Source organism: Ciconia boyciana, chromosome 1 (assembly GCF_034638445.1).
Source record: "Ciconia boyciana chromosome 1, ASM3463844v1, whole genome shotgun sequence".
NCBI lineage: Eukaryota > Metazoa > Chordata > Aves > Ciconiiformes > Ciconiidae > Ciconia > Ciconia boyciana.
Window position 1 is genome coordinate 8,080,035 of NC_132934.1, and position 13,086 is coordinate 8,093,120.

The 13,086-nt window shown below is 44.2% G+C and overlaps 1 protein-coding gene across 5 annotated transcripts in view; it reads right to left on the reverse strand.

Moving 5' to 3' along the window:
- The window catches only part of BEND7 (BEN domain containing 7), a 46,040-nt gene that overhangs the window by 3,754 nt on the left and 29,200 nt on the right, over positions 1–13,086 (reverse strand). Inside the window, exons 7-8 of one of the 5 annotated variants that reach the window (XR_012041863.1) lie at positions 9,379–9,518; positions 1,372–1,422 (exon numbers count right to left, since the gene is read on the reverse strand). The exons of 1 other annotated variant lie outside the window; for it this stretch is intronic. Coding sequence is in view for 3 of the 4 variants with exons in the window: in XM_072858104.1 (XP_072714205.1) it covers positions 1,372–1,422; positions 9,379–9,498 (171 nt within the window). In the remaining variant the exon portion in view is untranslated. The remainder of the gene's footprint in view (positions 1–1,371; positions 1,423–9,378; positions 9,519–13,086) is intronic. 3 more of the 5 variants (XM_072858104.1, XM_072858113.1, XM_072858127.1) reach the window with 3 other exon arrangements.

The following is a 13,086-nucleotide window of genomic DNA, read 5'->3' on the forward strand; positions in this document are numbered from 1 at the left end:
TTGCAACGGAATTGCTTCCCTCCCTGATAAAAGAAACGAACAGGATGTCACTTGGAAGAGACCTTTCAAACCAGAGCTTCCTGCATCTATTATCACAACCATACCCTGAAATACTCAGCGGCTGGCCAAGAAAGCAGCACGGCAGCTCACAGTCAGCGTGTGCTCCCAGCCCCCACTGGGTCCATGCCAGAACAAGACTATAGCTGCTTGTCCTCCCAACTGCTTCGCTGGTCCTATTCCTTAGTAACTGCACGTGCTCCGACAGCGGGATTTCAACCGACAGCGCTCCATGGCTGGCAGCTGCTGCTCTGGCACACAGCAGCAGGTGTGTGAAAGCTCCTTCTCCAGCCCTTGCGCAAGGGAGATAAGGAAGCCCTTGCACAAGAGACAGATGCTGCAATGGTACTAGCACTCTCCCGTCCACCCCATAGCCTCCAGGTACCATGCCATGCGCTCAGCAACCCAGCATCAGCCCTGTCCTGTTCTTCACAGCAATAGCATCGCTGATCTCCAACCACCCTTTGTTGTTACACCTTAGGAATATGATAAAGATGAACCATAATCCATGACCCTATTTGTCTGCTCAAAATCTTCCCTCCTTTTAATTTGGCTTTCAGGATAACAGACAGCATCTTGGTGAAATTACAGGGAAATGACTCTGTAATGCAGGGATATGACCGTCTCCCCAGACTCTGGCCCTACTGGATTTTCAGAGGATGGCAGCTCAGCTCCTACCATTAGGGCACCTATTGATGGACTGACTCTTAAGGAGAGGGTGCTTCAAATTTCAGTCTCAGCCTGTCTTGATTTCAACACTATGTGCAACAGGGTGCAAAAATCTTATTTCCTAGTCCACACAGCTGCATAGCTAAGCAACTGTCAGGCTTTTAAGGCAGGGTGCCTGCACTTCAAGAAAAAGTAAACCAACGCTTAGCTACCATATAAATATCTTTGCAATCCTTCTGTGAACCCAAGATATTATTGCTAATACCTTGGACAACTGAACAGATGCTACAATACAAATTATTGTGTTTGTCCCTTCCAATAACTCTGTTAAGAATTCAAAAAAACTCCCAGTAAAACCAGGGATGAGCGCAAGTCCCTATCTGGCATAAGAAGGGTAACTTACTGGCCTTATTAGCTTAGCTGCTACCATGAACCTTGAGGTTTTATGAATATGAAATAGAGGGAAATTGTAAGATTCTGATGCATTTGTTTTTTAATACAGGCCATTCAAAACTTAAGGTAGCTGGGTCCTGTGTGCAATTACCTGACTGTATATGGCACGCCAGGATTATTGAAAACTGCTTCTGTGCCATAAATAAACAAACACACACATTGGAAGCTGATAAAAATTTTAATGCATTTTACCTGTTTGTAGTAGAGAAATGTCCGGCTTCTCATCACAGTCAGTTGCCTCTGCTGATTACAAATATAAACAAGAAATCTCATTACTTTTACTGAATACAGGAATGCGATTAAAAAGCTACATACTGTAGAGTGATTTTGCATTTTCTATCTACTTTCCTCAGCTGCAATTTGCTATAGCTCAGTTAAAAACTCACTGCTTGGAGGAAAAGGTCATATAATAAAAATGCAAACTTAGAAGAGGGAGTTGGGTATTAAGAAGCAGTTGTGCCAGCAATGGCATGGAGTAACACTTGCTCTTTTTAAGCTTTCAGGATATCCGGATGATAAAAGGAGTTGTGATCATTTGATAAAATCACGTAAGAAAAGTCCCCAGCGGTCCTTGGAGGAAGAGCCTTTCAGGCTGGTACTCCACCCTCCGACAGCTGCCATTATCCGATGCCTAGGGGGAAAGGGTGAATACCCCCCATTTCTGCACCGAAACTTCCCGTGACCACAGGCAAGTTCGTTTTGCAGGGGACAGACTGACGAGGGCAAAATGTCTTCAAAGATGCAGGTGGGCACCCAGCGTAATTAAAAAAGCACGTAACCACTCAGGTAGACAGGCAATTACAGTGTATGTATACACACGTGCTTTCAACCTACAGCTTATGCAAGATCATTTGACTTAATTTAGCCTGCGGTGAAGGAAGGCTAAAAGCCTAATTTGTTCATCTCGTATTTGCCAGAGGCCAAGGGTATGCATAAAGATAGCTAATTTGGCTCAGCAGATGTGCAGTGACTTGTTAGACTGCAGTACCCTGGAGTGTGCATGTGAACCCCGAGTAAGTTATAGGCATGTAACAGGAAATCGGTGCCTAACCTACACAAGCCCTATTCAAAATCCTATTACCTTTGTCTTTTGGCACTGCAGCATGATATTTAAGGCCTTTGAAACACAATTAGATCTTTCAGAGTGCTTAAGCAAACTAGGTGTGGTCCTAAAGGACCAGCCCATTACATTGTACATGGTCAGTGTGGTGGATATACATCTACTCACACCCATTCACTGCACGATATCCATAGGGATCAAATCTGACCAAGGCTAGAAATGCACTGAGCAACTTAGTTCAGCTCCCACTTGAAACTAAGCCAGCTGTCCTGGTCATCTTTATCCCCGTTCTGTACACGAGGATGCTGAGTTGCTGCCTTTATGAGGATATCCTAAGAAGAACTAACCCAGCTGCTGATCTACATTAGTCTCCTTCCTCCAGCAACACCTGGCTATCCATCCCTTGACCAAGAGGTTGCTCTCTCTCCCCCACATGCATGGATGTCAGATTAGTTTTTAGCTATATGCTCTCTACTCAGTTCTGCAAAATTAATTGAACTAAAGAAAATGAAAAATCCTAGTACTAAGCAGCTTTCCTCCCATGGAAGGTTTAATGGAGAGCCCTGACAAGTACACGGCACAGACCTGCAAGTGACTCTGTGCCTTGAACCGATACCTTTTTCCACTTTCTGTGAGAAGGTGGCACACCGAGCAGAAACAAATTAAGTGCTTGGTACAGCTTACTGTGAAAATCTTGAATTTTGGAAGGAACGGGTGGCTCAATAAATGGGAAGAGGTTACCTAGGCTGGTTTGAATCTGGACCAAACTCACAGCCATGGAAGGACTGGATGTGCAAGGAAGGAGACAGCACAGTGAAATGAGCAGCTGGGAAACAGCCAACAGGACATACACAGCTTAGAACACCTGGAGTGACAGTCTGAGGCCAACTTCTAGCTATGTTATGAACTAGCTGCACCAAGTGATTTTGCGGCATGGCTACTCAGCATACAAGACATGAAGCCGTAACTGGCCCCTTGGGTTGAAGGGACCCAAGCTGTGAAAATGGGAGAAGCCAGACATGAGTGCTGGCAATAGGCTGGAAAGTCTTCCCTCTATCTGTACCAAGGTTGGTGCCAACTAGGATGTCCACTCAAGTCATAGGTTTTCTGGAAATCTCAGCAGCGACTCTTGAAGTAGCTCAAGAGACGTCGTTACCTTTCTGCCTAACTGCTCTTCTTACACCTACCTAAAACTCAGAGGAAGGCAGTAATACAGAAAGAAACAAATGGAAGCTAGGAAGTACCTCACTTTCAGAAGATAAAGACTTGAGTCTCCAACTTTGCAGAACCAGCTTTGTTGGTAACGAAGTTACCTGGCCATTTTAATCTGGCACAAAACTGATAGATGAGGTCCAGCTCCCCACCAATTGTTCCATTCCTGTTCCTCATGCCGGGACAAATATTTAGACAGTCACCAAGATCAGATCTAGTTAAAAACAGACAACATCGCCACATGTTGGCGATGTGCCAGCACCATGTCTGGCTTGTGCCCGCACCAGAAATGGAGTGGGAGCACAGCAGATGCCCACAGAGCCTACTCACTCTTCTCAGTAGCTGCCTGACTTTGTTTTATGAAACTGGATGCGTAACCGCAGCTCCAGGTGAAGTATGACACAAAGTCATGACAAACGCCTCGACCTCCTAACATGGATGTAAACCACCAGCTTCTCGCATGTCATTCCAAGCAGGAAAGAAGGCTTGCCTTTGACAACCGCACCCAGAGACTGCCAGCCAAACTTTACGTGTCTTGACCCAGCTTGCAAGACAAGGCAAGCAGGAATAGATCCTACTGTGGGAATTTGGGGCCTCTTTTCTGTCCTTTGCGTAGATAGAGCTCAGTAGCTCTTGCAAAACAATCCTAGTAGTCGTTTCCTTAGAATTTTTTTTCTTTCCCCCCAAAAAAAATTGTTTAGCTTCTGATGTACGCGTTTGTCTGTTAAGTGTACACCTGCTGGTTTGCTCCTTGGACAGAAATACATGTATGCTCAGGGCTGGGAAGATGAATGCAGCAGTTACTCATTTTAATATTGCCATCTTTATCTAAGATACTGGCCACAAAAGTACCACATTAGAGTCGCATCCTACATCTTTCCTGGTCCTGTGTGTATTGCTAAGCAAAAAATCAGCCTGATCAGGCTAAGCAAAATATCTATTGCTAAGCAAAAAATCAGCCTGATCAGGGAACACGTAGATATTGTATCAAAACCAGAAACCAGGGAAATCAGAAGGATGAAGAGAAATACAAAGCAAAAAAAACCTCATACGAAACAATGGAAGCAGCATTTTGAACAAGGACGTGGGAGAAAAGGCATATTTCCAGAAAAAAGGTAAGCATTTTTTCTTCCTTTGTTCCCACTATTTTACACTGCAACAAGGTAATGTTTATTTTAAACAACAATTCAAGGATGAAGCGTCATGGCATGTAATTTATTTCAATTAATCCTGCCTGAAAAATTTCAGCATGTTTTCTAACATTGCCATATTTTCCTTTATGGAGCAGGGCAATCAAAACCTTCCAGGATACGCACAAGGCAATCACTTTGCATGAACAGCTCTTACCCCGTGTACTTCGGGAGTATTACTCATACAGTATCAGCTTTCCTGTCTATGCAATGGACAGCTGCTACAGAATAATGGCTTACAGGCTCTTCAAAACATAAAAAGGGAGGAAGAACTTACCGCCAGAGATGTGTGGCCCCTGACCTGCTGCTTATTAATGGATGGAGAGTTTAGTAATCAAAAGGCTTGGATGCTATGCCTGGCACAGAGGTGACATGAACAGCGAGTCAGTTCCTTCTGATTTTACCCGTTTTAAGATCTCCATGCTAATGGTCGACTGTCTCCCTCTGTGCTGCCACTGGCAAGGCCACCAGCCACCTACCCATATTCTCTTTCGCAGGGTGAAAAGACCATGCCGTGGGAAACCCGCCACCATAAATTACAAGGCAATCTGCATCGTAATTCACGCTACTTTAAGAGAGGAAACCTATGCACATGCCTTTTCCTTTGACTTCTTCCCTTCCAGGGCCACTTTGGATCCCATCCCAGCAGCCAAAAAGGTTCGGCTTCTCTGCTGGGAGAAGACAGATCTGGCACTATGAAGCCGTGCCGCAGTATGCTGTGCTGTTGGCATGAAATGGGACCAGTAGTCAAGGCTGAAGAATATTATCATACCCTTTAATTTTAATTATAACATCTGTTTGTAACATTAACCTCACAGTCTCTTCTCCCCTTTATGACAGCCAACTTGTGAAATTTTGAAAAGACTGAACAAGGCCAATAAAAATTTAATGGCAGTGACAGCTTTATTCTCAGATCTAACAAATAAAAAAAAACCTACCCAAGTCTCAGATCTCAGGCAATAATCTAAAAGAACTAAGAGAAAGCCAAAGCAAAATAAATAAATTAAAAAAAGAATATTTCCAGCTATGAAAAATATTGTCACTGATTCAGAACTTAAATGAATTTTTGTTTGGCTTAGGATAACAACCTTTCAAAATCTACACAGGGGAACTATTTTCTAGAAAGCAGAATTTGTAAGTGTTTTTTTGATTAGCTTTCCAAGTAGGGAGCTTTTCTGTCCCTAATTCTAGGAGATGAGCCAAACCTGATAAATAAGGTTGAAGCTGGGCAGCATTTATGATCCAGTGATCATGATTTTGTTTAATTTGGAAACACTCAGGAGAGTACACCCTACAGAAAGAGGTACGAAAAGCAGATCCACTCCACTCATTTGCTAGGATTCTCTGAAATTATTAATATCACTGAAAGCTAGAGCAGGATTTACGTTATCAGACTGAAATAATGTTTCACAGGATAAAGTGGAGAGGACTGTTCATGAATGCTGTGTCTTACTGCCTGGTTTGAAATGAAAAACTAATCAGAGGATGTAATGGCTCAGGGGAAGGCAAGCAGGATGGAAAGCCTACCCCTCCTCTCTTAAATACTTCTGCTGTTAAAATTTAGCCCAACTCAGTGGTGACTAAAAAGTTGTCTTGTGGCTTCTGTAAAATAAATGGATCATCTTAAGCTTTCTCCATATAAAGCCTGCGCATTACGACAAACCAGAAACCCATGTAGATAAACCAGTGTGATCAGTGATCAGCCTGCAGCAGGGAGACACATTGGCTCAGGTGAATTTAGCTTAACGCTGGCTCAGATTTGCTCTTTGGGCACCTTAGTCTACACCCACAAACTTAGCCAGCGTGTTTCAGTGAGCAAGCAGAGACAAAACTAAGGGAGAATGACCTGGGAGTACGGACATTGAGGACACCCGCTTGAAGGGCTCAGCCTCTGCTCCACTGGCCACACACGGACTGGAAGAGCTCAAGAGCTCAGCTGGAACAGTGATGAGTCCCATGTCTCAGTGGCTGCGATTCCTGTAGTTTTCAGATTCTCAAAAGCTAAGTTTTGCAACATGTAGTCCTGGGACACCTTCTCCCCATAGCAGATCAAGCCTCCCTCCATGCCTGCCCTCCCCTCCTGTTTTGGTCTCTGGAAGTTACACACAGCTGTAACAATTTTTGTATCGCTTCACAATGAATAGTTAAAATGTGCACAGTTCCCACAGAACCAGTCTTATATCAGAATAAAGCTGCTGAGGGCTGTGAGACTATGCTAGCAAGCATCACAACATCCTTCCCTTGGTCCTACAGACCTCCCCAGGCATCTGCTAACAGCTATCGTTGGAAACAAAACACAGGACTAGATGGATCTGTCGCCTGATCAGCTCTATGTCCCTCATATCAGAAGCTCACAGTTGCAACGCACAAGTACTAACAAATCTTGTTCCAACAAGATGAAGATGTTACTGCAACCAGCTGTCTGCTCCCGCCTCTCTGCAGCTACCTACTGTTTTGCTGTCACAAAGGCTGTGGAAACTTCTCATTTGCTTCAGTGCAAGGTCAGGTTGGGTTAGCTTCAGCCACCAGTGAAGATGGCAGTGGACGGTAAGGTGCAGGTGGCCACGGTGGTGTGTTCAATCACTCCTGCTAGACTGAAAAGAGCATGTCTGCCTGTGGTCTCGTCAGAAAGAAACTGGTGCACTTCAGGGAATGGCCAGTAAACTAAACAACACAAAAAAGAGCTTTTCTAACAGTCTAGGTACTGTGTACTTTTTTGCAGCAAATAAACCTGAGGGGCTGCTATTTACATTGCTGCTCACTACTCATCCACATACCGGTTAACGAGTTACCTTCCCTCTGCAGGCAGAGACCGATATTGGAGCCTATCTTATTCAGTCACACTATACTCAGCTTCACTTATTTTTCTTCATAGTCTTGCTAGCTTAGAGACAGTATCCTCTGCTTATGTTCTCCCATCCTGAGACAGAACCAGAGATGGAGGTGGCCCCATTTGAAAGGCAAAAGCTGAACGTCATTGTCATTTTAATTAATATCCTGCAGAGGCACGAAGAAAAGCAAATAAAAAAGGATGAAAGAAAATAAAAATCAAAACAAAATTAGGTCAATCCTCTTTCCTGAGGGATCTTCTGCAGACAGCCCAAGGACCCTCTGCTCCCCACACCCCGCACTGCACTTTTCACCTTATCGAAGCCTGGCATCCCACTTCCACCCTCCTGTCCTGGGGGGGGAGAGGCAGCCTTGGAAGGGGCAGAAAGCAGTCCTGTTGTACAACATCACTAATCTGACGCTGTCTTTAGCAAGATTATCTTGTATCCCTCTCTCCTCCCTCCCCCAACATGCACAAGAAACCCTTTTTAAGGCTAGTGCTGGTTTGCTTCTCTACTCAGGGAAGCTTATGCTACTGAATAATCTGCACTTTTTTCCTCCCCCTATGTTATTTCTGTCTCTGGGTGTTTCTCATTTTCCTCAGTCTTATGCCTTTCCCTCCTGGCATTAATAACATTGTGGAGAATTATTTCAGATGCCAGTCTAAGTGTGTGTTTCAGAGACACAGCTTTGGACAGAAAACGTTGGCTCTCTGAGACAGGGAGCTGGAGAGGACATCTCCTGCGGTCTCGCTCAGCCCCCCGTAGCCATGGGGACCACCAGCATCCCCTGCGGAGCCATCAGGTTTCCCATCCCATCAACCCGCGGATGCTAACAGGCATTAGTTGTGGTGATGGGCAGAAGGGAAGAGGGGAAACGGCAGGCAGCTAAATATGGTAACGGTGAAGGACTGTGTTTAGGACATTGGCACAAGTGATGTGCCTCAGAAAACGGTGTCAGATGCTCTGAGGGAGAGATGGGCAAGAAATACGACCACGAGAGAGCCTTAAGAAAACACTAGGATGAGGAAGAGTAAGTGAAGCCTTGTATGAAGAAAACCCCTTGTTAGGATAGGAGGCATGAAGATGGGAAGGAGACTATTTAAGGTTTATAAAGTAATTACACGTCTCTTAATCAGTGATATTGCTTTCCCATGAATTCTACTGGGGATTTCGAGACTGCAGGTTGCTGTTCGTCACTGGAGCTAAGAGCTCACCAGCTGCGTGCTGTCGGGGTGAAAGCTTAGTGCTGAGCCTTCACCGCAGGCTGGTCCCAGCCCCAAGCATGCAGGTTATCCCAGCCCAAGCTGAGCAGCTTTGCTGCAAAACCCTACCTACATTACCTGTTACTCATGGCAAGCTCCCTCCCATGTATTGCAGAACCTTGCTGGCACAATCAGGGTGGGTGGGGGTTTTTTTGCTGCAGCGATGCTGATTCTTTCACAAAGAATGTGAGAAAGCCCATCTATCCTTCTAGACACATATAGTTCAGAAGGAAAGATCATTTGGGTTATGTCTTAACAGTACCGTGACTGGCTTGTCAGACCAAGTAACACTGAATTAAAAAACTTCTACCTGCAACCCTGTTTGAATCAGCTAGTTTAGGACTCAGATTTCATCAAACACTGGGAAGAAGAGTTTGGGTGCTAACGGAAAGGGGTTAGAGACAACACTGGAGAAAGACTCAAAGTTAACTTGGCTGCAAAGACAGCTCCTAAACTTGCTACCATACCAAACATAAGGAAACACCGTACTTCACACAGAAACCTGCTAAAATCTTAGAGGTCTAATCTTCATGGAGTGAATGTGTGCAACTCTACAGTCAACAAGAAAAACACTTCTGTGGATACAAAGGCTCTAAGCTTTTAATCTTACACTCAGATGTTTTTCCTTATATTTTTATACATACCTGAGCCTCTTTTTAATCGTCTTCTTGCAAGTTTAATTTGATCCTGAAGAATCTGGACCCAGTCCCTAGGACCAGGAAGTTTATCCACATGGTTAGCAGTGCAGTATTTTTCTGTAAAGACTGAAATAAAAAGACACCGTCTTTTTGAAATGTGCCACCAGAATGGAGAAGAGGAGACTGGAGAGGATTATAAACAAAATACATCAAATTATCCATTTATCAAAAAGCATTTAAATGGCCAAATCTAGGATTGTGAGAACAGACTCCAACTCATTGTTTCACAAGTTTATCAGTCAGAAGTCATTTGTGTGTATAAATATCACAGTAATACCATAGTTACTACTTATAAAAGCCTATCCCAGAGAAATGGTCTGCACCGGACTCTTCCATTCAAGAATTTCACACAAAAACATCACAGAAAAATAATAGTGTACTTTGAACTGAGTCTCCAGATGTGGCAGGCACTTATAAATGCTGCCTTCCATATGGTACAAGTAGAGAGCTGACGATATGGTCATTTGGTGGCCTCTTGGTCAGGCTCCTAAGGCTGCAGGCAAACTGATGAAAGATAGAAGTCCTACCATTGCGGAAATCTCTACAGTTCTCATACTGCCAAACCAGATGGAATAGAATTTTTATAAAGCTACTAAAAAAAAGCCATTACTAAGAAAAAAGATGTATCCTACAGGTCCAATTTTATATTTTGTAAAAATGGTACATAGAGGGTCAACATTATCTTTAATTCCATATTTACAGCAGACCTAGCAATGTTATACCAAAAATACAAAATTATAAATGGAGTGAAACTGATGCAATTGATTTTCATCATGCAACTGAGAGGTGTGCAAAAAATAAACAAGAGCAGAAATAGAAAAAAATATTATTACTGTTAGTATTGCTATTGTAGTCTTGGTCAGAGCTCTCAGAGCCCAGTGTCCAATTATGACTGGCAAACAAAAAAAGAAAGCTGGTCCCAGCTCAAGGAATTTGTAATCCTTGAGAATAAATGTCACATGAATGGGATGGGGAAGCACGCAACAAAAAATGACAATTTCGGTATTCTTATACACATGCTTTTGAAACAGCGCTAACTGGTAAGTATAAAGGCACCTAAAGTAATCACACCCTCCAAATTTTTTCCATGTTAACAACTTCACAAAACCATTGCATGAAAGGCATTAGCAATACTTTCCTCTGTAGTCTGATCAGCAAGAACATCAGACCAACTGAGGGCTTCCCAGAGAAGTCAACACAGCCCCACACATTGCCAGTGCCCAATTTGCAACAATTACGGTCTCTCTGAAGGTAGAAATAATCTTTCCTTTCTGAATCCATACAGTACCTGACACAATGGGAACCTTATCAATGACTGAGGGCCTGGGGACAATCTGGCTGTACCCAGGCCATCCACCGCAGGTGCTTCCTGTGGGAATTACGACTACTGCCCATCGTTGCCTGCACAGGAAGCCAGAGTCCATCAGCCTTGGAGAGCAAATAGGCTTCTCTTCTCTAACTTGCTTATTCTTCTCTTTAATTAAAGTCAAAATAGCTTTGATTGCTCAATGTGTGGTTAGGGAAACACCAACGTAGGCAAAAAAGAATGGGAATGCAATAGGAAGGAGGCAGGAGAAGTGGGACCTCCCCTTTCTAGTCCACCTGAGCTGTACGATGCTAACAACCCCCTATATCATAGAATCACAGAATGGTTTGGGTTGGAAGGGACCGTTGAAGATCATCTAGTCCAACCTCCCTGCCATGGGCAGGGACATCTTGCACTAGATCAGGTTACTCAAAGCCTCATCCAACCTGACCTTGAACTCTTCCAGTGATGGGGCATCCACAGGCCCTCTGGGCAACCTGTGCCAGTGTCTCACCACCCTCATTGTAAAAAAAAAAGTCTTCATTATGTCCAATCTAAACCTACCCTCTTTCAGTTTAAAACCACTGCCCCTTGTACTGTCACTACCAGCCCTGGTAAAAACTCTCCCTCCATCTTTCTTATAAGCCCCCTTTAAGCACTGAAAGGCTGCAGTAAGGTCTCCCCAGAGCTTTCCCTTCTCCAGGCTGAACAACCCCAACTCTCTCAGCCTTTCTTCATAGAAGAGGTGTTCCAGCCCTCTGATAATTTTTGTGGCCTCCTCTGGACCCACTCCAACAGGTCCACGTCTTTCCTGTGCTGAGGGCTCCAGAGCTGGACGCAGCACTGCAGGTGGGGTCTGACCAGAGCAGAGTAGAGGGGCAGAATCACCTCCCTGACCTGCTGGCCACGCTTCTTGTGATGCAGCCCAGGATACGGTGGCCTTCTGAGCTGCGAGCACACATTGCCGGTTCACATCCAATTTTTCACCCACCAGTACCCCCAAGTCCTTCTCTGCAGGGCTGCTCTCAGTCCAGCCTGTATTGATACCAGGGGTTGCCCCAACCCAGGTGCAGGACCTTGCACTTGGCCTTGTTGAACCTCATGAGGTTCACATGGGCCCACTCCTCAAGCCTGTCAAGGTCCCTCTGGATGGCATCCCTTCCCTCTAGCAAATCAACTGCACCACTCAGCTTGGTGTCACCCACAAACCTGTTGAGGGTCCACTCAATCCCGCTGTCTGTATCATTGATGAAGATATGAAATAGTATTGGTCCCAGTACAGACCCCTGAGGGACACATCACACATACATCTGAACACAGTTCATTGACTTCTTCTGCAGGGAAGGACTTCACTGGCTGGATTTCTAGTCAATGACATAAAGGAAAAATAACCACTTCTGATCTCTTTTGTTCTTTTTTCCCCCAGTTCTGAGTGAAAGATTGATGCGACTCACAAGGGAAACTGATTGCCCAGGAGAAACACTGCAACTGATTCAACAAGTGCCACTGAATACCCGAAGTCAAAAGAGAGAATTTCTCCCTGGCTAATCATCCTGCTGCAGAAGCGTTAAATTACTTGTAAGGACGGCAGTTAAAATGTTTTCAGACAGGAAGAGTGATTTTGAAGCAAACAGTCCCTCCTTTAAGTTCTCTGCTCGTTTCTGTCATGAATATAGCCTTTTCTCCGCTTTTGTATCTCTGTCATGCAAAAGGACTAGAAGTGCCACTAAAGGATATCTGTGCACGTGGTAGAGGAATGTCCTAATGATAATAATGCAAACAACACAATGTTGTTCTTGTGGAGATTTCATACTGGCTCAGTTATTTCTTGGAATAAATGAAACCACAGTGCCTGACAGCCCAGCTCTTTAGAGGGAAGAAGGGTTCTATTGGAGCCAGGCTGAGTAAAGATCCACAGGACATCAGCCCTTGGCATCTTATTCCGCCACAGCTTTTAGGGATGGGCTCCCCTATCAGGGATCAGGCACTAGCATTTGGGCAATACTGTAAATGCCAATAAAGATCACTGTTACTACAGCAGTACCTAGTAGTACCATCACAGATGAAATTCATCTGTTGGAACTACAGCTCCCTCCTTTCTTCCCCCTGGGCTCAAGGGAAGAGGTTAAACCAAGCTTCAGAATTTGCTCCGGTAATATGAGCTTAGCTACTGAGAAACGTTGCTCTCTGCAGTGGGTAACGACTGCTATCTTAATAGTGCATCTACTGAAAAACATTTATTTTATCACAGGGCTGTTCACATTAGAGGGGTTTTTTTTAAAAATAATTTTGAACTCCTTTTTTCTTCCATTTAACTTATTTATTAAAGCTTTTTAGGAAGAACAAGA